We start from the raw sequence: 22,958 nt of genomic DNA, 5'->3' as shown, positions 1-22,958 counted from the left end.
GTTGTTTTATAAGTGACTTGAAACTATGTAAAAAAATATTTTCAAAAAAATTTACACTTTTTGAAATAATGAGTGTTTAATGATAAAAAAATCACCCGGTATATATATATATTTGTATAGCCGTATAGGTACAAATTCTAAATATTTATGATTGACTTACTTCATATGACTTTATCATGTCTTTGACATCATCCACAGTACTTCCCACTGGACGATCAAGCTCTTGCAGGTTTGACTGAACTTTTTGAATAATTTTCTTACTTTCGTCTACGAGTTTTGAAATATTTTTCATTTTTTCTAGATATTGTCCAATCATTTCAATTCTATCTTTGATCATAGCTTTTGTTCTTTTTTGACTGTTTTCTAATGATAAAATCTGATCGCTAATCTTTAATGTATCCGATTCACTTAGTACCATTTGTTCACTAATTGTTTTAATTTGTTCAATAGTATTATCAATTTCAGAACTGCGATTATTAAGATCATCATACTGTAATTAAATTATTTAATATTTTTTATTTATTTAATTAATTACGTGCTAAAAATAATAATACCTAGTACTTAATGAATTTCAAAATTAAAATAAATTATTTACCTTTTGCAGTTGATCTTCAACAATATTTAAACTTGATAGACGAACATCTGCAGACATGATCACTTCTACTTCACTAAACCATTGCTGACATAAATTAACATTATTTTCGACATTTTTCCTATTTTCCAAAACAGATTTTGATTTTTCTTCGGCAAAATCACTCATTTTGTCAATTAGTTTAGTCTTATTGAGAACTTCTAAAATAACAACATACATTTATTATAGTTAAGTTAATAGAATTAATAAATCGGTTGTGCTAAATTTAACAAAAATAATTTACCATTTAAGACTGATTGTATTACTGAAATATTGTCTTTATCACAAAAAGCAGATAAAACTTGACTATTTTTTTCTAAGTCCGATAATTTTCCATCTTTAAAACATTGAATGTCTGTTTTTAAATTCTATTAACAACATTTATTTTAATTAAATAAGTTTATCCATTATATATTTATTAAATTAATAAATAGGTATATTTTACCAATATTTTCTCAACATTTTTCTCAGCTATAATAAATTCTAAAGGTTCAAGTTTATATTTATCTGGTGAGAGATCTTTTTCACTGCGATCTAACCATACATTACACTGATTAAGTGAATTTTCAAACTTTTGACTGGCTTCATGCATGTTCTTCATTTTTAATAGACTTTCATTTATTTCTAAAACATACAGTAAGTATTTTATAATTTTGCAATTAGGTATTGTAAAAGTTAGGTTAGGTTGATTTAAAAATTGCTAAAAACTTGGCTTACTTGTTTTAAAATTGTCCAATTTATTGATTGTAGGCTTGTATAACTTTTCTTCAAGGTCATTGAACTCTATAGGTTCCGATTCAAGTTCTATAGCATTGAGTTTAACTGTAAGTGAATCAGTTAAGAAAATGTGTTTTGTTTCTGCTTCTTTATTAATATTTTTTAAATCAATCAACTTCTTTTCAACACTGTTACTATCATAACTAACTATATTATTTTCATCCAACAGTTGTGATTTTGTATCTATCCAACTATTAATTTCTTCTATTTGTGATCTGGCGTATTGTACATTTTTTTGGGAATTTTCTAAGATTTCATATTTTCTTTCCATTCGTGTCCAAAAGTCTTTATAACGCCGATCAGCTGATTTCATCTACAACAAAATTAAATTATATAATTTTATTTAAAGTTTTTGTAGTTACAGATGTTAATATAATTCAATAATCAATAATCATATACGATATACCTATGTATTATTATTCACATGATTAAAGTTAACACAAAATATGACAAATATACCTGATCATCAAGTAACTGAGCATCTGAAATACTGACTACTTCTCTTAAGCTTTGACAGTTCAACCTTAAATTATTGATAAGTTTTTCTCCATTATTAATATAATCTTCTTTTATATCATTAAACAGTTCCAGTTTGTGTTGACAAGTGTTTCCACTGCCTTTTTCCAAGGACTCAATACATTTGGATAAATTATCAAACCAATTTTGTAAATCGGTTTCACTGTTTTTATATACTAACAATAAGTTTTGATCAGATTGTTTTTTCAGAAGTATCTCATTAATCTATAATAAATATAAAACAAATATTATTTAATTCATAATATTCATTACATTTTAAATATTATTTATAGCTTAACACATTTAAATTTGAATGTAACTTTTAAATAGTTTGTTTAATATACGTAATTAGGTACTAAATTTACCATATCTGTCAAATTGTCTAAATCAGTAACAAGTTTATCTGATGTATCATCTGATACTAATTCAGCTATTTCCAATTTTTTATCGTTGACATTTTGTAATATTTCATTTAAATTGGTTATTTCTTGAGCCGTTGCATCTACATTAATCCTAGTTGGTTTTTCCTTCATTTTGTTTAAAATAACCATTTCTTCTTCAATCCATTCAAAAATGATTGCACGCTGGTTGTGTTTATTTTCCAAAACTGATATCAAATTGATCAATTCATCAACAAAGTTTTGTACCTACAAATAATAATTACTATTATAATCAAATTCATAAAAAAACTCGTGTAATAATTTATGTTATGCTATTGAATCAATATTAACGTGCACCTATTGTATGAACACATAATATTGTAAAGAATAGATACATATTAAGAACACGCATATACACAAAATATTAGCAATTAATATAAAAACATAGCTACATACATAATCAGTAAATGGAATTAAAAGTTTAGGTATGCCTGTGTCTTCTAAGTGTTCAAGCATTGATAACAGTCTTTTAGATGGTTTTGGTGCCAGTTTGCTTTTCTACGTAGCATAAACAACATAAAAAACAACACTACTTTGTTAAATGAAATCAAAAACTACAAACATTAATATTTATTAACACACAACTAATCATTTGTTTTATTTACAATAAACATGAATTAAATTAAATTAAATCCAAAACAATACATTCCGATTATTACAACAGTGTATTGCATTATGCAAAGTGGGTTACCTGATCAAGATTTTCTTCTAAGCGTAAACGAATAGAAATTTCTTGTTCGGGAATCATAGAGTTGCTTGACTCCACTGGACTGCTAGGCCTAGAAATACTCGCTACTGCAGCTTCACAAGCCTGTACAGCTAAAGCCAACCTAGTTTTTTCCCCTTGTAACTTATTCAGGAGATCCTAAAATATTAAACAATACCTATGAGTTAAAAAAACGTCATACAATTATAATGATAGAGAATTTTTATTCTTATGTGATGTGTTCACAATTGATTTTTTTCAAAATTCTGGTCGATAATATTGCAACGCATGTAGCAGGTAATGTTAATTGCTAACTAGTAATTTTTCAAGTTTTTATAAAGTAAATAATCAAACTATCTTTTTAGATTTTTGTTTTTTATATTAATTGTATAACTTAAGTACCAAAAGTCATATAATAACATTTTTTAGAACATTTGTTGTTTTTTTTTAGTGCATAAGTGCATACATATTATAAAGTTTACAAGGGCTAGAAGTCCTCAGCCCGAGTGATTTCAAATATCAAAATGTCAGGTAGGTACCTACATCTTCCGAATTTTATTACCACAAGCCTCCAGCAAGCATTATAGTTTTGCCTGATATACAGTCTTTTCTTTTGAGAGATTGGATAAGAGTATACATTTGTGAAAAAATATGTATATATTGTCAATATAAATTTCCTCAAAAATTAAGATATTAAAAAAATCAATATTTTTAGCTAAGATATTTTCATATTTGTGTATTTTTTGTACCTTTTATAGTCGTTTCCAAATATTGAGAATATATAGGGTTGAAAAATCAGACATTATAAAACATAAATATTTTACCACAGTCAAACAAATGCTAAAATGTTTTGATTGATTATATTATTATTTATTGATAAAATGAAAATCATTAGGTAGTTGGCACCAATATGAATGTAATTAGTTTATAAAAATACCTATTTAATATAAGGAGTAAAACTCCGTGTTATTTACCTTGATTCTATTGTTAGATGTTTATGCATAGGTAACATTAGTTGCCTGACTTACAAAAAAAAATGTTTAATAATTTATTCTTACACGGTAAATTATTAATTGCTCTTTAGCTTCTACAAGAGTCCAATTGTCATCTATGGTTTTGTTCATAAATGGTTGGTAATCATCCAAATTGGACCAAATGCTTTCCAACATGTCTTCATATTGTTTGAATTTTAATAGAGACTCTTCGAGTCTAGCTTTTATTTGCTGGGCTGTGTTAAACAATGAATTATAACTATCTTGAATATTATTCAATTGCTGTTCAACTATAGACTGAATTGACGGTGTAGATGTAACATAACGTTGTATTTGAGTTTTTCCCTTAGATTTTAAATCATCTAATACTTCTTGGTACCTAAGAACAGAAATACATTTTAAATAAAATTATCCTTCATATTTTCAATTACAATATATTACTGAATAATTTCATTAAGTAGGACTTGGTGGTGACTTATTTGTTCTTGTGTCTGTTGTCTATTGGTGATATACAACGAGTTATGAGCCATCAACTGGAATGATATTTGTAATAACCATTTTTCAGATTCTTGTAGTGCTTGTAAATAATTGGAATGTTGTGATATTTCACTTTCTAGACTATCTATACGTTTCAATGTTTTTTCTTTAAGAATATTTTTCCTTGTTTTTAACTGTTTAATATCAGAATTTAGATTATTATTTTTACAGAACTTTGAGAGTTCTTCGGTTTCAGTGATAACATGGTTGAAATCGGTTTCTTTTTCATCAATCTCATTTATTGTATTATTTAATCTTTCGAGAATCGTTTTCATTTCTCCAACATCTGCTCTAAAATCATGTTTTTTAGTTGTTTTAGATTCCAGAGAACTTAGCCATTTCTCAAGATTATCTTTTGCTTCGTTGTTTTCTTCCCAGCGTGCTTGGAGAGATTTCAAATGTGCAATAACAGAATTTAAATCAATATTTAAACTGTTCCAACTGTTACTTAGTTCTTCCATAGAATTAACCAAAGCATTTCTTTCTGCTGCTAATGTGTTATTCAATGCTTTGGTGAAAACTTCCTGCATTCCATTCATTAAATATTGACCTAAAATTTAAACACGCAATTTAAGCTAAGACTTTTAGTTTGATAACAGTTTATTATTATTGTTTACACGGTAAAATGAAAATGTAATTACATTTTAGTCATAAATAATTCAATAGTACCTTCTGTTATTCTAGAAGAAACCAGATTCACTGTTTGTAGTTTGTCTTTTACCCAATCTAAATCACCTTCTCCAATGCAATCTTGAACTGTACCATGAGCACGATTTAACCATTCTTCAACTTTTTCTTTTGCCGCTATAAATTCAGTATGATCAGTCAAACTCTTTTCTGCTTTTGATACAAGTCTAAAAAACAGTAATACATATAAACATCAGTACCAACCAATTTTTTTTTAAAGTTATTCATAAAATAAAAAAATAATATTCACCCTTGAGTAGTTGTTAATAAAGTTGTATATGATGATTGTATTTTTAGTGTGTCGTCCCTAACCCAATTGCATGCACTTAATTCCATTAAAGATTCACACCGATCAGTTAGTTCTTCAATAGATACATTTTGATTAATGATTTCTTGTAGCCAAAGTTTGTATTGGTCTAGATCATCTGGAGTGTATGCTTCATTAGACAATGAAGCTGTGTTGACTTTATTTGTTAAATCTGTTTCCCAATCTTTTAATGCTTTATATACTATATTAAAATCATCCCACGCCTTAGCACATTTATTCAATGCAGATTGCACTTCCTTAATAAAATGCTTCAGCTCGTCCCAGTCACTGTTCAATTGATTTTTATCTTGGTTCAATTTATCACAGCCTTCTGGTCCAGTACTGTTTTTCAGGGTTTCAATAAGTGCTAAAACATCTTTGATCATTCCTTCGCCACTTTGAGAAGATTCTTCGATATCTTTTAGCTCGGTGATTTTAGAAGCATTAACTTTATTATCACCATGTGTATCAGCACAACCTTGAACGGCAACTCGAGTTTTTCTCAACCAATCATTTAAGTTTATAAACGCACTTCTATAAGCTTCATGTTCTGCTACTTGATTTTCCATAACCGATAGTTTATTAGTTATCTATAATATAAATAATAATTAATAATAAAACAATTTGAATGATTGTTTATGTTTTTATATAAATTATTACCATATTAATAAGACTATTATATCTTGATACACAAGTTATGGATTCTTGAGGTGAAGAAGACTTATTATCAATATTGGACGATAAGCGATTAACCTGTTAATTATTATTTTAATTATAAAACTTATTTAAATACAATTTTACGCTTAAATTGCTTAAATTTATGCATACTAAATCATTGTGAGTATTAAGTTCATGAAGCAGGGACTTCAATTTTTCAAATGCAGTTTTCTTTTCACTTAAGTCATTTAAGGGTTGATCAAGATCATTTCCATTGATTTTAGAGCTTATATCATCCAAGCATTCATTTAATATTTTTATACATTTCTCTAATTCTTCAAGTTGTGATACTCTCAATGTCAAATTATTGTTACAAACCTTTAAAACAATATTTTGTATAAGTAGTAGAACTTATTTATTTAAAATAATAAAAAATAGATTTTTACTAACTTGAATTTTATTAGAAAGTTTGTCAAATTCTTGTCTTAAATTTTCTGTGTCTTCTTCGATTTTAACAGCACCTTGAGGTTCAGTACTTAGAACAACTTTTTCTTTTAATTCCATTATGTATCTTAATCGATTTTGACCTTGTTCGAGTGTTTGCCTAATCACTTTTAAGCTTTGAAGTTTACTCTTCACTTCATTTAAACTGTTAGGTATTTCTTCACATTCATTTAACTACAAAATTAAAATTAATTTTTTAGTGATTTTCTAGTAAGATTTTCTTAATGAAAATACCTTATCTCGAGTTCTTTCAAGCCAATCCAGACATTCCTGATACAGTGAATTATGTTGTTGGTGTTCTTGATAATGTAATTCTAAACGTCGCATTACTTCTTTAGCTAAAGAAAGTAATGTATTGTATTTGGTTGTCATCTGAGTGATTGAATTTGATAAACGTGTATCAGAACATGTTTCCAATAGTACCTAATAAATCACAGTATAAAATAAGAAGAATGTTCATAAAAACTAAGACTTTGTTTTAAATATGCTAACAATAATGTTTTACAATTAATAAAAAAAATTATTTAGGTGCCTACCTATACAAGGTATACAATTAACTTAATTAAATAAAAATAAATTATTTATATTTTTGAAATACCTGTGCTTTTCCATTTAAAATATCCAATTCCTTTTGCCAATCAAACAATGTTTGCAAATGAGTTTGAAATTCTTCCAATGCTTCTTTTTTCCCTTCTAAACTTGGCTGAAGTTTATTGTATGATTGAACAAGTTGTTCAGTATTATTCAACCATTCAGTTGCGCCTTTAGAGTAGTCATCAAAGTCATTCCATTTGTATATTCCGTCCTTAAGTTAAAAAAAAAATAGTTAATAATATATAAACTTTACAATCATCAATAAATATTTAATGATATTGGTTAATTAAATTTGTTTTATTTACTTCTAATAATGCTTTTGTTTTTTGAAGAGTGTCGTTGTGTATATCAAATTCTTCTTGTAGCATTACCACTTCTTGTTCAATTATTTCTTTTTCTTCTTCATCAGCAAAGGAGCAGGCTTTCTCTGCTCTTTCAAGAGCAACCTCTAATTTGTTTTGTCCTGTAGGTAATTCACTCTGTAGTACCTATAACATAAAAAAAAGCCATTTTTATAGTAAAAACAATAATAACAATCATTATTATAATGCTAGTACCTTGAATTGCACAGACTTCGCACTTAACATTTCTTTATCTCCCGTTGGTTCAGATATCTTACTAACACGTTCTTTAGCTGACCGTAGCCATGCAGCAAAATCATTTCCGGCATCTATGAATTCTTGATGTAATCTAACTGTTTCTTTTTGTCTTTCGTATAGATCTTTTGCTTTGATACTCAATGTATGATATTTGTTAGTAATTTCATTTGCAGGTACAGCCTGTTGCAAATCTTCAGCCTTAAGTGTCACTTTTTGAATCATAGGTTCAAATGAAACTATGTCTTGAACGATACTATTTGTTCTACGTAATGTTGCTTTACGTTCTCCAATACTTAAGGATCCGATTCCAACTAGATTTTTTTTTGCTTTTGACACCTAACAGTAAATACATTTGGTATTATTAGGTGTGTAGGATAATTCTTAGGAAGAATATATAGGTAACTATTCTTCATTGTTGAATTAATTAATTAAGTACAATTCAGAATGAAATATAAACTGTTAATGAATATAATAGGACATTTAGTTCTTTTTTTACAGCCATTAATAGAATACTAATTAAAGAAAAAATTAAAAACCTAACTTAATTTATATTGATTAAATCTAATAGTATTAGAATTAGTAGATAAATATAAACAATATTATTTGATATTATATTAAATATGAAGAATAAATAATTGATAATCAAGCAGCACCAATTATTTTGTTTAATTAAGATTTAATATGACATTTATACCAGGGATGGGTATAATGGGATGATAAAATATTTTATTATAAGCAAACGTAGAGATTCAAGTCATTACTATGTACACTTTTATTACTATATTACAATGCTATAATATAATTCATGGACAATATACAATTAAAAATTATTTTACATTAATTAATTTGTCTTTGGGGCCAGTTAGAAACAGCAAGCGTACCTTGCTGCTGCCTGCTACTGTGTGCAAGCCTATGATTAAAAGCTAATTTAAGATAATGTAATTACCTTAAGTTCACAAACTTCGTCAAGTTTGGCTTCACGATCTGAAATCCATTGTTCTAGATGCGAGTATGATGAATTATAATCAGCCCATTGTAGAAGGCTTGTTTCAATATGTACTTTTGATGTTGCTATTTTCTTCACAAGCCTATCCCAGTCTGCTTGGATTTCTTTTAATTGATTATTTATTAGATCTTTTCCATCCGATCTAGTACTTCTGAGAACTTTTTCACCAGAGTTTACAGTGGAATGAATAATTAATTGACCTTCTTCTTGTGATTTTAATAATTCCTATAATTTTTAAATGTTTAATATATTTTTCACTGTGCACAAAATATAATAGATTTTTACCAAAATATTATCAAGACGAGATTGCAAGACTTCTTTACTAGTGTTAGCTGTTGTTTCATTTCCACACCGAATAGCTTCTTTTGCATCATTTATCCAAGTTTTAGCTTTTTCTAAATAATTTTCATACTGCACATGATGTTCAAGGTTAGTCTCTACTTTCCTTTGAACATCTTTTGCCAAATTCACTTGAACCTAGAATATTTTATTTCAAATGTTTTACATAGTGAAATGAAATCAATTTTAAAGTATTACTTCATAACGAGAGTTAAGATGTCTTAACTGATTATTGACATAAGTTTCAAGATGAGATTTTAAAAGTGGGCCCGAACTTTCATTGAATCTCTCAATATTAGATTTTCCTTTTTCTAAATTATCTAACACATCCTATAAAAGAAGTAATAAGATAACTTTATTTGTATAATAATTTTAAAATATTTATACAAAAATCTTAAATATATCGCGACAATTTTTGTCAATATACCTGTATTTGTTTTACTTGATCAGTTTTTTCTAATACAGTCGCTAATGGTGTATTTTTAATAGCCTTCATAGATATATCAATTTGTTGCAACCAATCTGATAGTTTTTCATATTCATCTTTATATTCTCTCCAATGTGTATGAATAGCATGTAGATTATCTTTTTGAGTTAATATATCTAGGTGAAAAGAATAAAATTAAATACAAATATTATTAAATACGTATCTTTTTTGACATACCATCAAATAATTTATTCAATTCATCAGATATGGATGAAATTTCTTGTTTTATAATTTTTTCTCCATTTTCAGAGGTACTTGTTATTATAATGCCTCCAATTGTGTTTAAGTTGTCTAAAAGCAATTCGCCTTGAGCTCTTTTATTTAATAGGGTTTCCAATGGTGTTATTGCATTTTCAATTGCTAATTTATCACTAAGTGGTCGTTCTTTCAGTGATGGTATTTTATCTCGAGATCTATTCAAAAAATTAGATAGCTCTTCGTACGCTGCCTTATAGGTTTTATGATCTTTATATTGTTGCTCACGTTGATTAAGTAATTTCTAAAATTTAAATTATAAACATTGTATTGTTACATAGAAAACTATTCAAACTATCAAATGTTTTACCTTGACTTTATCTGAAATTCGATCAAACTTATTAAATACTTCTTGTGTTTCTGCCACAGCATTGCTTTGATGCCCTGTCTTTAACATCTCTTGTGCTTTTGATTTCAAAGAATCCATTTCTAACTTTTCACAACGGACTTTTTCGTCTAAATGCTAAAATAAATTATAAAATTTATATATATTTTTTAAAACTAAGAAACTCGCTTTGCTGACTAGTAGGTGTTGAGTATATTACATCATAGAGTAGGTTACTATACTGAATGTGTTAAATTATTTGACTTTAATGTTAAATCATTATATTTAATAAAAAAAAACTATTCCGAGTGGAATTAGTTGTCAGCCTAATAGTCTAGAAATTCAAATAGAAATTCAAATTCTTATGCTAAGAAGAATCATAGGTTTCTTTAATTTTTGATCTAAACCATTCTCATAGTTACATTAAATAGACATTATTATTATATTATTTCATAAAATATTACTAGCTGTTATTAACATAAGTTAATACAGATGTATTATGGACCAATAAAAATAGGTTCATGGTATAAGCAGCTTAAAATTAATCTAAATGTTTGGAAAATTTCATTGTGCTTAATAAATAATAATAAAATAATAATAATAATATACGTAGACACGTAGTAATATATACTCAATGGTAGTATTGAAAGTTTAAAGTCGCCACAAATAATGTTTTTCAATTACAAAAAAATATCTTAACTCATAATTTTTATTTAGTTATACAATTTCATCGAAATTTGAAATATGTGAATTTGTTCTATATTGTGCATAATATGTATTATTAAGGTTTTTAGGATTCTGTAAGAACAACTAATGAAAAACCTTACATTTCAAGCTATAACTATTAAAATTAAAAATTGTATTAATTTAAAACTAAAAAATGATTTACAAATTTTTGTGATGTTGATGAATTTTGACAAAATATGAACTTCAAACGCTTATGAACAATATCACGGCTATGTATTTTCAACATTTTTGAATTGGTATTAAAAAAATTTATATGAGATCTTGGGTTACATTTTCAAATTTATGACTGAGCCTAAGATATTTTATCAACACTAAAAAAAAAACTAAAAACATTTGAAAATCAAATGTCTATTAACAGCTGAAAATTAGTTTAAATATTTTGACAAAAATGATTATTTGTATTATAGGTAGTGGAATGTTTCAAGTATTTAAGATAAATATTTTTTGAATTTCAGAATTTGCTATTTTACGTGTCATCAACATTTGAAATTCAATCATTTATAAAACTTTATTTAGTATGTGGCTTTAAGTCAAACTATTTTTTAAACTCCAAAAATAAAAACTACGAAGGTATATTGTATTAGATTTTCAAACTTTAGGTGATTTTAAATAAATTTTTCCTACAAATTAAATTGAAATTAAAATGTAGATCATTGTAAAATTAATACATTCAACACTCTAATTAAATTCTAAATGTAAAATTAAAAAGAAATTTTAAAACAAAAAATTTATACATTTGTATAAAATAATTATATATATATATATATATATATATAATAGGTAGGTATACAAATATTTAAAACTTAATTTATGTAAGAAAAATAATGTATTCACTTTTAATTTTTCTAATTGATCTCTTTTTTCAGACATGGTCCCTTGAAATTCTTCCAACTCTGGTAATGCATCCTCAAATTTGTCTATTATCTTTCCAACTTGTTTGACATGTTCTAAAAATCCTGACCACCGCTGGATTGATTCATCAATATTTGTCTAAATCATTCAATTAAACAAGTATTATTTAATAAAGTTCATGATTATTAATTAGTATTTTGGAACATATTTTGTATCTACCTTAGTTTCAACCATCTTTGTTGCTAAACTACTCCAATGTTCTTGTAAAGATATAAGGGATTCATTTATTGATTTGTGACCATCAGGTGCAGTATTAGCTAAAACTATTTGTGCTATCTCAATGCAATTTTGAACTTTATTAAAACCATCATCTTTATATAATAAGATGTCCTAAGAAAAAATATTTAAATAATTATTTTCCATACATTTTAATTTTTATCTTATAATGTCCACATTGAAAAACCACGACTTTAGTAAAATTTACGGATATACATTTCATAAAGCTCATGAAAGTAAAATGAAAACCATATTATATAGTTTTTGCAATGTACCTGTTTCAGACATATTATACAATATGGCAGTATACATATATTATATGTGTGTTACAAATCAATGATTCAACCAAACTATACATTTATATTGATGCTTACAATCTAATAAGAATAAATATTATGATTTTGTAATTTTACTTGAATAATAATTAGTTTTTCTTCTAAATCAGCTTTACTGGTAGATTTGAAGTCTGTACAACTTGTTAATTTATCGTCCACAGTATCTAACCAAATAATGGCTTCACTTAAACTGCTTTCAAATTCCAAATGATTGTTTACAAACTGCTGCCACTTTCCAACCAATTCCTTTTTTTTTAAAAATTAAAATAATTAAATATACAAATAATAATGCATATATAAATGCAAAAAAAGTAATGATAGTAATAATTATAATTTTGAATTTAAATATGTATTAAATTGTTTCTTATTGGCTATTGTCAGTTATATCTAAACTTGTTACAATAATAATAATATGCATTTGTGAAATCTCAAAATAAAATTATTACAATTTATTTGTTTATAATCAATGAATAAATTTACTTTTATTTTCATTGAAAGCTGATGAAATTTCTGAACGATTTCTGTGATTTGAGAATTTTTGGTAGACATTGACATTGTGTAAAGGTTTTGTGATTTTTCTGTAATTGAATCTATTTCAAACTCTTTAGCTCGAATCACTCCTTGTAACTCCTACAATTATAAGTTTAAAATTTATAAATATTTTTAGTAGAATATTCAAGATGAAAGTAAATATTTACTATGAAAATTATTACCTTAAGTTCTTCCAGCTGAGTTTTCTTTTCTTGTAATGAATTTTTTAAATCAATAGCATGAATTTTATAATCAGTTTCTCGTAACCATGTTAAACATGATTCCTTGAGTACATCAAATTCATTCCAACTATTAAGTTTACTTTCTAAAGCTTCTATTGACGTTCTACAAAATAAGATTAATTTTTTCGATATATTATAATGCATATTTGTTTAGTATTAAAAAAATTAAATTAAATTAGTTAAAACATTTTAATAATTGTGAAAAAAATAGTTAAAACATTCTCGATTTTTCAAATAAGGGTTTGTTGAAGTTTTTTTAAAGAATACTTTTTTTTATATTCAGAATATTTGGATTTTTCTAAAGGTGCTCCTAATTGTCACAGGACATTTTTTTTGTCAATTTTTGTATCATGCATAATATTTTAGTAAAACACACAAATACGTGAGAAGTTTAGCTTTGCCTTTTTTTATTTAAATAAAAATGATCATACATAATATATTGACATATTGTTTAAATTCTCAAATAATTCAAATATAATTACACATACATAAATTTGTTTCAATCATAAGTCAATAACTAATAAATAATAAATGTGTGTATTTTAATACGATTATACTATATTGATAGTGATAAATATGAAATATTATGTAAATCATTAAGTTTTTGATTAAAACTTTCCCATTTAAATTGAAATGCATGGTAAATGAGAAATAATAAGATAATTATCTATTATATATAATAAAAAATTACGATCATTATCTTTGAAATATTAACAGCTAAACTATATAGGTACCTATATGTAAATGTTATCATAATATATTGGTTTTAAATAAAACACATTAGCATTCTAAAACAAATTATTTAAATTTCCCATTTGGAATAAATAACCTAAGTTATTAAAATGTATTTTTTTATATACATGCATATACTTTATGTATACTACTCACTTAACAGTCGTCATGAGTCCTTCCCAATCTTGTTGTGATGAATCGATTTGCGCCCTAATATTTACTTGACCATTTTCAACTGTACCAGGAATAACTTTTTCGGCTAGTTTTTGTATGTTATAAATCCTATTTTCTTCTTCAGTAAGGCTTAATAACAAATTCTAAAGAATATGATTACGTAATAAATCATTAAGTAGGTATAACACATTTAATAAGTAAAAAAAAATGCCTATATTTACCTTTATTCTGTCCAGGTTGCTCAACAACGAAATCTTTTCCAAATTTGTATCACCCCAAAGCATCAACGTATTATGTGTTGCATCAAGCCATTCTTGCATTTCCATTACAGATTTAGTATACTGTTCATGGTCTTTTACAATAGCTTCATATTTGTCTACAAAATCTTGAATTTGTTTTAAAATTTCATCATGTTGTTTACTCATGGACGATAAAAGAATATCATTATTTTCTTGCATTTGCATTTTGCTAGTAAGGTCCTCTAACTTTACAATATCTTGTTTCCTTTTTAATGTGGCTTGGAGCATATCTCTGTACATTTGTAGCTGCATTTTCTTTTCATCCAATGTTGATTTGAGTACTAAATCCTTATTCAATATCTGCTTTGTATTATTGAACCATTGGTTCAGTTCATTGTACAGTTCGTCAAATCCACTCCATCTAGTAAGTTGATCTTTAACTTCTCTGTTGATGTTCAAAATATCATCGTACAAAGTGTCAAATACAGTTTGAAGTTCATCCAATTGACATTTTATGTTTTCCCTTCCCAAGGTAGATGTACTCAAATATAATTTTTCTCCTAATTCCATACAGCTATTCAACAAACATGTTACATTTGGTTTTGTGTCTAATAATTCATTCAATTTTCCATTTTTCTGAATTAAATATTGATGAGCTTGTGATGATACTGGAGGTTTGTTTAAGTTTTTAAATTGACTTTGAACATTTGAAAGTTGAATTGAACATTCATTGTATTTATCCACATATTCTTGGTGGATTCTAATAGATTCATTACATTTATTTAAAATGTCCTTTGGTTGTAGTTAATATAAAATATAAAACAAATTAGTTTCAGTTACTAAATTATTCATTTTAAGCTTTACCTTTATTGTAGTTTGCATTGATTGATAACGAGATGATATTTGTTTTACTTTGGTTGACAGTCGTACCTCTCCAGTAGATTCATAATCATTTGATTGATCAATAAGTTTGTCTACGTCTAAAACTTTCTTTTTCAGATCGTCTATTAATGACTAAAATGTTTATGAATAATTATTAATTTAAATTAAGTAATATGTTTTTAATAATTATAATAACCATACAATGAAAATTAACAAAATCAGATTTTATAATGTATTTACTTAACATAATATTAATTGTTTAACATAATGTTTTTATATTTCTATGTATCTTTTTTACTTTATAATAATATTAATTAATAACATGGTTCATGCAATTTTTATTTTTTATATACATAAATATGTCTTACTTGTTGAAGGTGATCGCCAAATGCAATTAAATCTTTCACCGAATTAGATTTTCCTTTAATTTCTTTTTCTAAATCCTAGATAAAGGTTAAAAATTATATTATTACCTTCAAATTTTTTGGTTTTTTTAGCTAAATATATTTTAAGTTATAATATTTATGCAGGTACTAAATAAAAGTTCTTAATAATTATAAAGAAATTTTATTAGAGTTCTTATTTTATTTTACTAATATGATAAATTTGAATAAAGCAATCAATTATTATAATAAAATTCCATAATGAACCATCATAGCAGCTAAATAAAAATAATTATATAATAAGCTTATAACATACGCATTAAATATCATACTGTTTTTAAGTTTTACTTATCAATATAAAAAGCAGTTTGCTTAAGTAATTAAATGAAGATATTATGAAAATAAAAATGTTTTTTTTTTTTTATTAATTTAACTATGTCTTTTTTTATTTTTATTTTTTATTTAAACTAATATAAAGCATCAAAATGTATATACTTATAGTAAGTAACTTATAACTTATAATATCATGATTTATGACACATTAAATAATGATGATATTATTTGATTTTTTAAATATTGAACCTTATACTTTTATAGAAGATACTTAATTAAAAAGTAATTACCAGAAATTTATTATACTGCTGAGTTTTTTCTTCAAGTGTACCCTTTTCTGAATAGTTTTGCAATTTCTTTTCAGTATCATTGTGCCAAGAAATTAACTGATGCATCAAGTTTTCAAACTCTACCCATTGATTTATTCTACTTTGTAAACCTTCTAATAAATCATTTAACAATGACTGAAACTTTTCTTGTTCAAATCTATAACACAATTGATCACAGTTAATAGTGGGGTAATTTTTTAATGAATATTTTAAGTATTTTACTGTAAATTTGTATGATCTCTCAACATTGTATCAATTGCTTTTTGTGGAATTGTATCCTTAGAGTTTTCTACAAAACGTTCCATTGTCAATAATGTTGGTTTTGTTGTTATTGAAAGTAGTTTGTATAACATTAACTTTATTTAATCGGGACTCTAAAATTTGTTTGTTTCCTGAATAATCTAAAATTATATATATTAGTATTAAAACAATGAAAAAATAATGGAAAACTTGAATAAAATACCTGTATATATTGAGAGTTGGTCCCAAAGCTGTTTTTGAGTATCTTGGTATGATTTGTGTAAATCTTGATATTGTTGATAAGTCTCTAAGTAGTTTTCAAGTTGTGAAATAGAATTATTCATTTTTTCACGCAACAAATCATATCTGTCCTTCAATGATATATCAGGATCAGATTCGTCTTTAGGCTTCTTTATTGATTTTCCTTTCTCCATTATCGTTTCTATCATACGACTATGTGAATTTATTTCTTGCATTGTTGCCTATAACGTAATTAAATGATAGTAAATACAGTTTTTAAGTTTTAAAATTGAATCGGAAATATATTTTATAGTGTTCGTTTACTGTTTTCCATCAATACCTTTTGCTTTAAAAGTTTTGATCTTATTTCTTGTGGAGAAGACCAAATGGGTGACTGGTTAGAAGCAATTACTTTTTCTATACCTTCTAACCAATTAATAGTTTGTAAAAGAGTTTCTTGATAACTATTCCATTGTTGTGATTGGACTCCAAGGGTTTTTTGAGCAGTCTTTACTTTTTCATCTAATGTATCCCATCTATATTACACAAATTATAAGTCTTAGTATCTGTTTTACATATAATTTTATACCTATATAATGATTTATTTATTTATACCTTTCGCGAATATCTTTGAGTTGTTGACGAATAGTTTCTCGCCCAGCAGCAGATGTATCAGGGTATAAACTTTCACCAATAGACGTTAATAATGATATTTTTGCCGATGTTTGATCAGAACTACCATAAATACTTAATAATTGTGATAGTTTTTTGTTCAAATCTAAATCATTGTCATCCAGGATTTGAGCAGGTTTACTTTCCAAAGTTTCTAACCATGACTTGAATTCAGCCAATTTTTTGTTGAAATTTTTGTGATCATCAGCAATATTTTGCCATTTTGCCACAATTTCTTTACTTAAAACTAAAATTAATTGATACCTGTAACAAATATATATCAAAAATGATCACAGAAAAAAATGTATAATTATTTTTTTTTTAATATTGAGTAATAGTTAGGCATGTTAGCAAATAAAATGGATTTTTTTTTTTACGTTTATATTGTTCTTACCGGTTTCCAACTTGGAGTATAAGTGGTTTTAGACGTTCTACTCCACTTGTATGCAACAAGTTATTTGAATTATCAATGAACTTTTCTATTTTGGGTTCATAATTTAATACTTCGTTTCGTTTATCCACAAAAAGTTTTAATTTATTTTCTTTATTTTCAAATGTTGATTGCAATTGTTGATCTTTAATAAGTGATTCTGTTAATCTAAACCAGTTGGTAATCTCATCAAATTCACTTTCAAAATCAGTCCATTGAATCAGTATTTCTTCCATTTTTTCAATAATGGTATCTAAAATAAAATTTGTTTTATTGCTTATAAATTTAATTATTGGTTATATTTTAACTTCTGAAAAAAATTACCTAGCTGTATTATTAACTGTGATTTATCACTATCTATTTTTGATATTTCTTTTGACATAACATTAATTCCTTTTTTTGTGGTTGTTTTGCTAACCAATTGAAATACATCTCCAAGATGATTTCGTAATTCATTTTCAGTTGTATTTGCTGTTTTCATTTCCTATAGTTAGTAATATTAAAATTAGTAATGGAAATGATTATTATTATGGATAAGTCATTAACAAACTATATAATATTTACTCTAAATATATTAATTTTTTTAAGAATATTATCTTTTTCTGCAGCAATACTATCATTTTCTCGAATTTTATCACGTTGTTCTTTTAAAATCAATTTAAGTTTCTGACAAACTTGATTGAATTCAGAATGATTTTGAACAGAAAGCTCTAACGAATCCATCAACTCCTAAATATAAATAAATAGATCCAATTTGAATTAAATGGTAAAATTTAAATTAATTTTTTTTATTAACCTTAGACTTTGTAACAATCTTTTCATAAAGATTTTTAATTGACTCTAAATACGTATTTAAAGTATTATCTTTTGTTTGATTCACGAGTTCCTGAGCCTTTTCACACACTGATTGTACAAGATTTTGATGAGACAATATTTCTTGATTGATAACAACATGGTTCTAATTTAAACAAATAATTAAATGGTTAATATTTGATAATATCTTAGTTTGAATTCAAGCATAAAGAATATACCTGAAGTTGAGCTTTTTTCTCTTGTAAAGTAGCTTTTGTTTCAGTGTGTTGTTGCATTGCTTGCTCAATATTTTTCAGCCATTTGGTCAGTTGTTCTTGTGACAGTGAAAATTCAGCAAATTGCAATAAACAATTATCAAGTTTGCTTAGACTGGATTGTAAAGTCTCAGACACTGATTCCCACGCATTTCTCAAATCCCTAAAATTAAAATTAATTAGTATTTTTGACCAATACCCATATAAATAAATTGGTACTTCATATTTTGGCGAATTATTTCTCTTCCGTCTGGAGAGGTTTGGGCATATAACTTTTCCGCCATATTAACAAGGGACTCATACTGCACACTTTGTTGGCATTTTGAATCTGACATTGCTAACAATTTTTTTTGCCTTGCCTTAATAATAATAATAAAATAATTTAAATATTAAATATTTAAAAATTATATTTTATTATGATTTACCTGTAGAAATCCTAAATCGCCAACAACTTCGCTGTAATTGTTTAGCTCTTCTGTTAAACATTTTACTAATCCAGTGAACTCTTCATAACTTGAATCAAAATGTTGGTGTTCTCGTACAAAATTTTCATACCTTAATATTGATTCCTAAAATAAATTGTTATTTTATTATTTTATTCTCATTGCTTTTTAATACGTTAGTACCTTTGTTCTAGTTTTAACACTCTGATAAGTTTTTATTAAACTCATAATTGCACTGTTTACATTGGGTGAAACCTCAATAGTTTCAGATTGTATTTCTAAAATTTCCTTGTGTTTTTTTGTGATATCTTCGTCAAATTGTTTCAATTTTTCTAAATATTGTTGTTTACTTACTAAAGAATTTTTTAGACTTCTATCTTTAATTTGTGTTTCAATTGATTTTAAATATTTATCAAGATTTTCAATTTTTGTTAAAATTTTATCATTTTGATTTTGTTTTTGGTTTAACATTTTTGAAGTATTTTCACAATTTAACATTAAACTTTCCCAGTTAATTTTAATTTCATCGAGTTCATTTTGTATTGCAGTCTTACCATCTACATCGGTTTCTTTTAATACAGTGTTTCCAATTTCTCTACATTTTTCTAGTAATGACTCTCCTTCAGACTTATGACCAATTATATTCATAAACACATCAGACTCAGTTTCCGAAACATTGTTCACTGCAACTGAATACTCGTCTTGTAATACCTTGAGATAATTCTTAAATATTTCTACATTTTCTAAATACAACTCATGATTTTTCAAATGTGTCTCATTTAATTTTAAACATTTATTTACTCCTGATGCAATACTGTCATATTTTTTGAAAAAATCTTTAAGTTTTAAATCAGTGTCTGGTTCATTTAGTTGAGTTACCTTTTCTTTCAATTGATTAATGTTATCTTTATAAGCAATCAAATCTTGTTTCAATGTTTTTAAATTATTGCAATTAGTTTTTTTGTCTATAATATTGTTTTTCTTTATTCTTTTAGAATCATTGAATTTTTCTTCTGTTTCATGAAGCCAATTTTGAATTTGATTACAACTTTCATCAAAAGATGATTTTTGTACTAAAATATTTTCAATTGTTTTTGTTATATTTCCACATTCGTCATTTAAATTTTCACACGCTAATCTTAATTGCTTAACTTTAGATCTTATTTCTTCCCGATTTTCCATAGTAATATCAGGGTACATACATTCACCTTTTGATACTGTGTCATTGACTAATTGTTGACTTTCTTCAAGTTGTTTGTTAAGATTTTTCATAATTCCTAAATCCGATTGTGCATTTTGAATAGATTTTTTGCCCGCAGGTTGAGTAGTTTCAATGGATTTCAATTTATTATTTAATTCTTTTATTAATTTATTAGCTTTTTCAAAAGAAACGTTAAATTCTATTTTCATTTCTTTTAGATGGTCTATTCTTTCCAAGCATTTACCGATGCTATTCTGATAAGAATCTAACTTACGTTTAATTTTTATAGCTTGATTATCTAATGTTGATTTACTATCAATGGATTTAATATTTTCGACACAAGATTCAAGTTCATTCAAAAATTGTTTAGCTGTATCGACATTGAACTTGAATTTATTTACATTTTCTTCCATTATATTTATTGAATTCATATCAATAGGAATTTCTACAGACATTTTTATATCATTTTCTAAAATATTTACTAATGGAAGGATATTATCGAGATATTTTTGATACTCAACCCAGAAATTAATTAATTTTTCTAGAGCTTCCTTTCGTTCGTTTATTTGTTTTTCTGTGTTCTCGAGGTTAACACTTAATAGCTCATCGTTGTTGCTCAATTCTTCTAAGTTTACATCTGACGATGAATACTGATTGAGGTATTCTAAGACATGGTCTATTTTAGATTTTTGTTCCTTAATCACTGATAAGTTTCCTTTGATACCCTCAACAGAAACAAGTTTAACTTCTATTTGTTCTTTCTCAATTTCTTCTTCAGGCTTACACCATGTTAGCTTTTCATCAATACTTTTTATCGAATGTAGAAGGTTATTTAAATCATCTTCTAAATGTTTTTTTAAATATGTCATTAATGTTGTTTCAACTTTATCGACCTGTTGAACAACACTTTCATATCGTTTCTTAAGACTTTTCAATTCCTTAATTGCTGTTGATTCGGCAATTATAGGAAAAGTTTCAGTCATTTCTGATACTGAATGGTTAACAGTGTCTATGTTTAAATTCATTTTAATCAGTTCATTTTTGCATTTTTGACAAGATTTTAAATTAATCAATAATGTATCTAATTCATTGTTTAAGTTATCACATTTATTAACATTTTCTCGTATTTGATTAATTTCAGAAGTACGTTTTTTTATTTCAGCTCTTATTGCTTCTTCTCGTTGAGAAAAAGCAGTAATTAGACGAACTAAATTACAAGCAATACTTTCAACGGCATCAAATTGATCATTAATCAATGCACTTAATGAATCTAATGTTATAATAGGTTTATTTCCATTAAGTTTTTGTAATTTATTTATTTTTTCAGCAAGATTGTTTTTTAAATCTAAATTAAGCTCTTTTTCTTCTGAGTATTTAACGAGTTTATTTTTAATTTTTTCAATGTCATCTAAATTGTTTGTGCAATCTAAAAGTTCAACGTTTACATCCGATAACCACTGTAAAATACTATCTTTGGTCTGGTTCACTTGTTTCCAAATAACTTGTTGAGAATGTGCTATTTCAGCATTTTCTTTAAGGTCAGCATGATATTTTTCCAAACTTTCTAAGTCTTTTTTATAAATTTGATTAAATTTATTAACATTTAGTTGCGGATAATTTTCAGCCAATGTCACCATTTTTTGCACAGATTCTTCAACTACAGGCAATACATCCAATAAGGCTGTACTTTGTTTTAATGCTTTGTTATATTTGTCTTCTATTATCTGAGCCTCAGTTAAATCATTTGGAGTTTCTATCGATTCTAAAATAGTTTTGCATTCTTCTTTAGTTGTCTTTATTTTATTTTTTATATCGTTCATATTTAACCAATTATCATTCAATTCTGTTAAATTTGCAATTGACTGTTCAGTCTTAGTTTTTAAATTAATCAACTCAGCGTTAATATCCAATAAAATATTTTGTATAAATAACGAGCTACTTTTGTCTAGCTGGGTTAGTACTTCACCTTCTTTTTCCAAAGTCTTTAGTTGTTCAACAAGTTCACTTGTGTCTTTTAATTTCTGTAGTTTCGGAATTACAAGAGAAATATCTTTCCACGATTTTAATGCCAATACATGATCATCAACTTTACTCTCAACTATTTTAATTTGTTTTACCAATTTATCATTTATTTCACTGACCATTTTTTGACAATCTTTTACTTTCTGTTCATTTTCTTCTTTTGCTTTGAGTTTTCCCCTAAAATAGTTAATTAAATACATATTAAAATAATTTTTTATCTATTTTGTTA

General features: G+C 25.9%; 2 protein-coding genes across 4 annotated transcripts in view; both read right to left on the bottom strand.

Annotated features, from left to right (window-relative positions):
• LOC107884652 (nesprin-1-like) overlaps positions 1–16,570 on the bottom strand; it is a 44,622-nt gene extending 28,052 nt beyond the window's left edge. Inside the window, exons 1-36 of the mRNA XM_029491430.1 lie at positions 16,376–16,570; positions 15,738–15,812; positions 15,352–15,501; positions 14,470–15,279; positions 14,231–14,391; positions 13,283–13,445; positions 13,050–13,199; positions 12,648–12,815; positions 12,178–12,348; positions 11,941–12,096; positions 10,345–10,497; positions 9,957–10,278; positions 9,720–9,895; positions 9,491–9,622; positions 9,239–9,430; positions 8,894–9,178; positions 7,906–8,283; positions 7,654–7,836; positions 7,353–7,559; positions 6,989–7,177; positions 6,701–6,928; positions 6,422–6,628; positions 6,254–6,346; positions 5,537–6,183; positions 5,269–5,453; positions 4,504–5,149; positions 4,129–4,441; positions 3,056–3,229; positions 2,761–2,862; positions 2,290–2,571; positions 1,868–2,149; positions 1,349–1,721; positions 1,077–1,255; positions 876–999; positions 596–792; positions 161–490 (exon numbers count right to left, since the gene is read on the bottom strand). Of these exons, the coding sequence (XP_029347290.1) occupies positions 161–490; positions 596–792; positions 876–999; positions 1,077–1,255; positions 1,349–1,721; positions 1,868–2,149; positions 2,290–2,571; positions 2,761–2,862; positions 3,056–3,229; positions 4,129–4,441; positions 4,504–5,149; positions 5,269–5,453; positions 5,537–6,183; positions 6,254–6,346; positions 6,422–6,628; positions 6,701–6,928; positions 6,989–7,177; positions 7,353–7,559; positions 7,654–7,836; positions 7,906–8,283; positions 8,894–9,178; positions 9,239–9,430; positions 9,491–9,622; positions 9,720–9,895; positions 9,957–10,278; positions 10,345–10,497; positions 11,941–12,096; positions 12,178–12,348; positions 12,648–12,815; positions 13,050–13,199; positions 13,283–13,445; positions 14,231–14,391; positions 14,470–15,279; positions 15,352–15,501; positions 15,738–15,812; positions 16,376–16,480 (8,688 nt within the window). The 5' untranslated portion in view covers positions 16,481–16,570. The remainder of the gene's footprint in view (positions 1–160; positions 491–595; positions 793–875; positions 1,000–1,076; positions 1,256–1,348; positions 1,722–1,867; positions 2,150–2,289; positions 2,572–2,760; positions 2,863–3,055; positions 3,230–4,128; positions 4,442–4,503; positions 5,150–5,268; positions 5,454–5,536; positions 6,184–6,253; positions 6,347–6,421; positions 6,629–6,700; positions 6,929–6,988; positions 7,178–7,352; positions 7,560–7,653; positions 7,837–7,905; positions 8,284–8,893; positions 9,179–9,238; positions 9,431–9,490; positions 9,623–9,719; positions 9,896–9,956; positions 10,279–10,344; positions 10,498–11,940; positions 12,097–12,177; positions 12,349–12,647; positions 12,816–13,049; positions 13,200–13,282; positions 13,446–14,230; positions 14,392–14,469; positions 15,280–15,351; positions 15,502–15,737; positions 15,813–16,375) is intronic.
• Positions 16,431–22,958, bottom strand: part of LOC100165351 (nesprin-1-like) — a 56,667-nt gene continuing 50,139 nt past the window's right edge. For all 3 annotated transcript variants that reach the window (XM_029491432.1, XM_029491431.1, XM_016807244.2), the window contains 13 exons: positions 19,690–22,906; positions 19,489–19,632; positions 19,283–19,422; positions 19,028–19,226; positions 18,793–18,954; positions 18,561–18,725; positions 18,321–18,480; positions 17,961–18,249; positions 17,510–17,830; positions 17,235–17,430; positions 16,878–17,136; positions 16,637–16,815; positions 16,431–16,571 (listed from right to left, as the gene is read on the bottom strand). In XM_029491432.1, the coding sequence (XP_029347292.1) occupies positions 16,694–16,815; positions 16,878–17,136; positions 17,235–17,430; positions 17,510–17,830; positions 17,961–18,249; positions 18,321–18,480; positions 18,561–18,725; positions 18,793–18,954; positions 19,028–19,226; positions 19,283–19,422; positions 19,489–19,632; positions 19,690–22,906 (5,374 nt within the window). In that variant the 3' untranslated portion in view covers positions 16,431–16,571; positions 16,637–16,693. The remainder of the gene's footprint in view (positions 16,572–16,636; positions 16,816–16,877; positions 17,137–17,234; positions 17,431–17,509; positions 17,831–17,960; positions 18,250–18,320; positions 18,481–18,560; positions 18,726–18,792; positions 18,955–19,027; positions 19,227–19,282; positions 19,423–19,488; positions 19,633–19,689; positions 22,907–22,958) is intronic.

Source organism: Acyrthosiphon pisum, chromosome A3 (assembly GCF_005508785.2).
Source record: "Acyrthosiphon pisum isolate AL4f chromosome A3, pea_aphid_22Mar2018_4r6ur, whole genome shotgun sequence".
NCBI lineage: Eukaryota > Metazoa > Arthropoda > Insecta > Hemiptera > Aphididae > Acyrthosiphon > Acyrthosiphon pisum.
The sequence above is the reverse complement of the archived record's forward strand: the minus strand, read 5'-3'. Positions and strand labels throughout refer to the sequence as shown.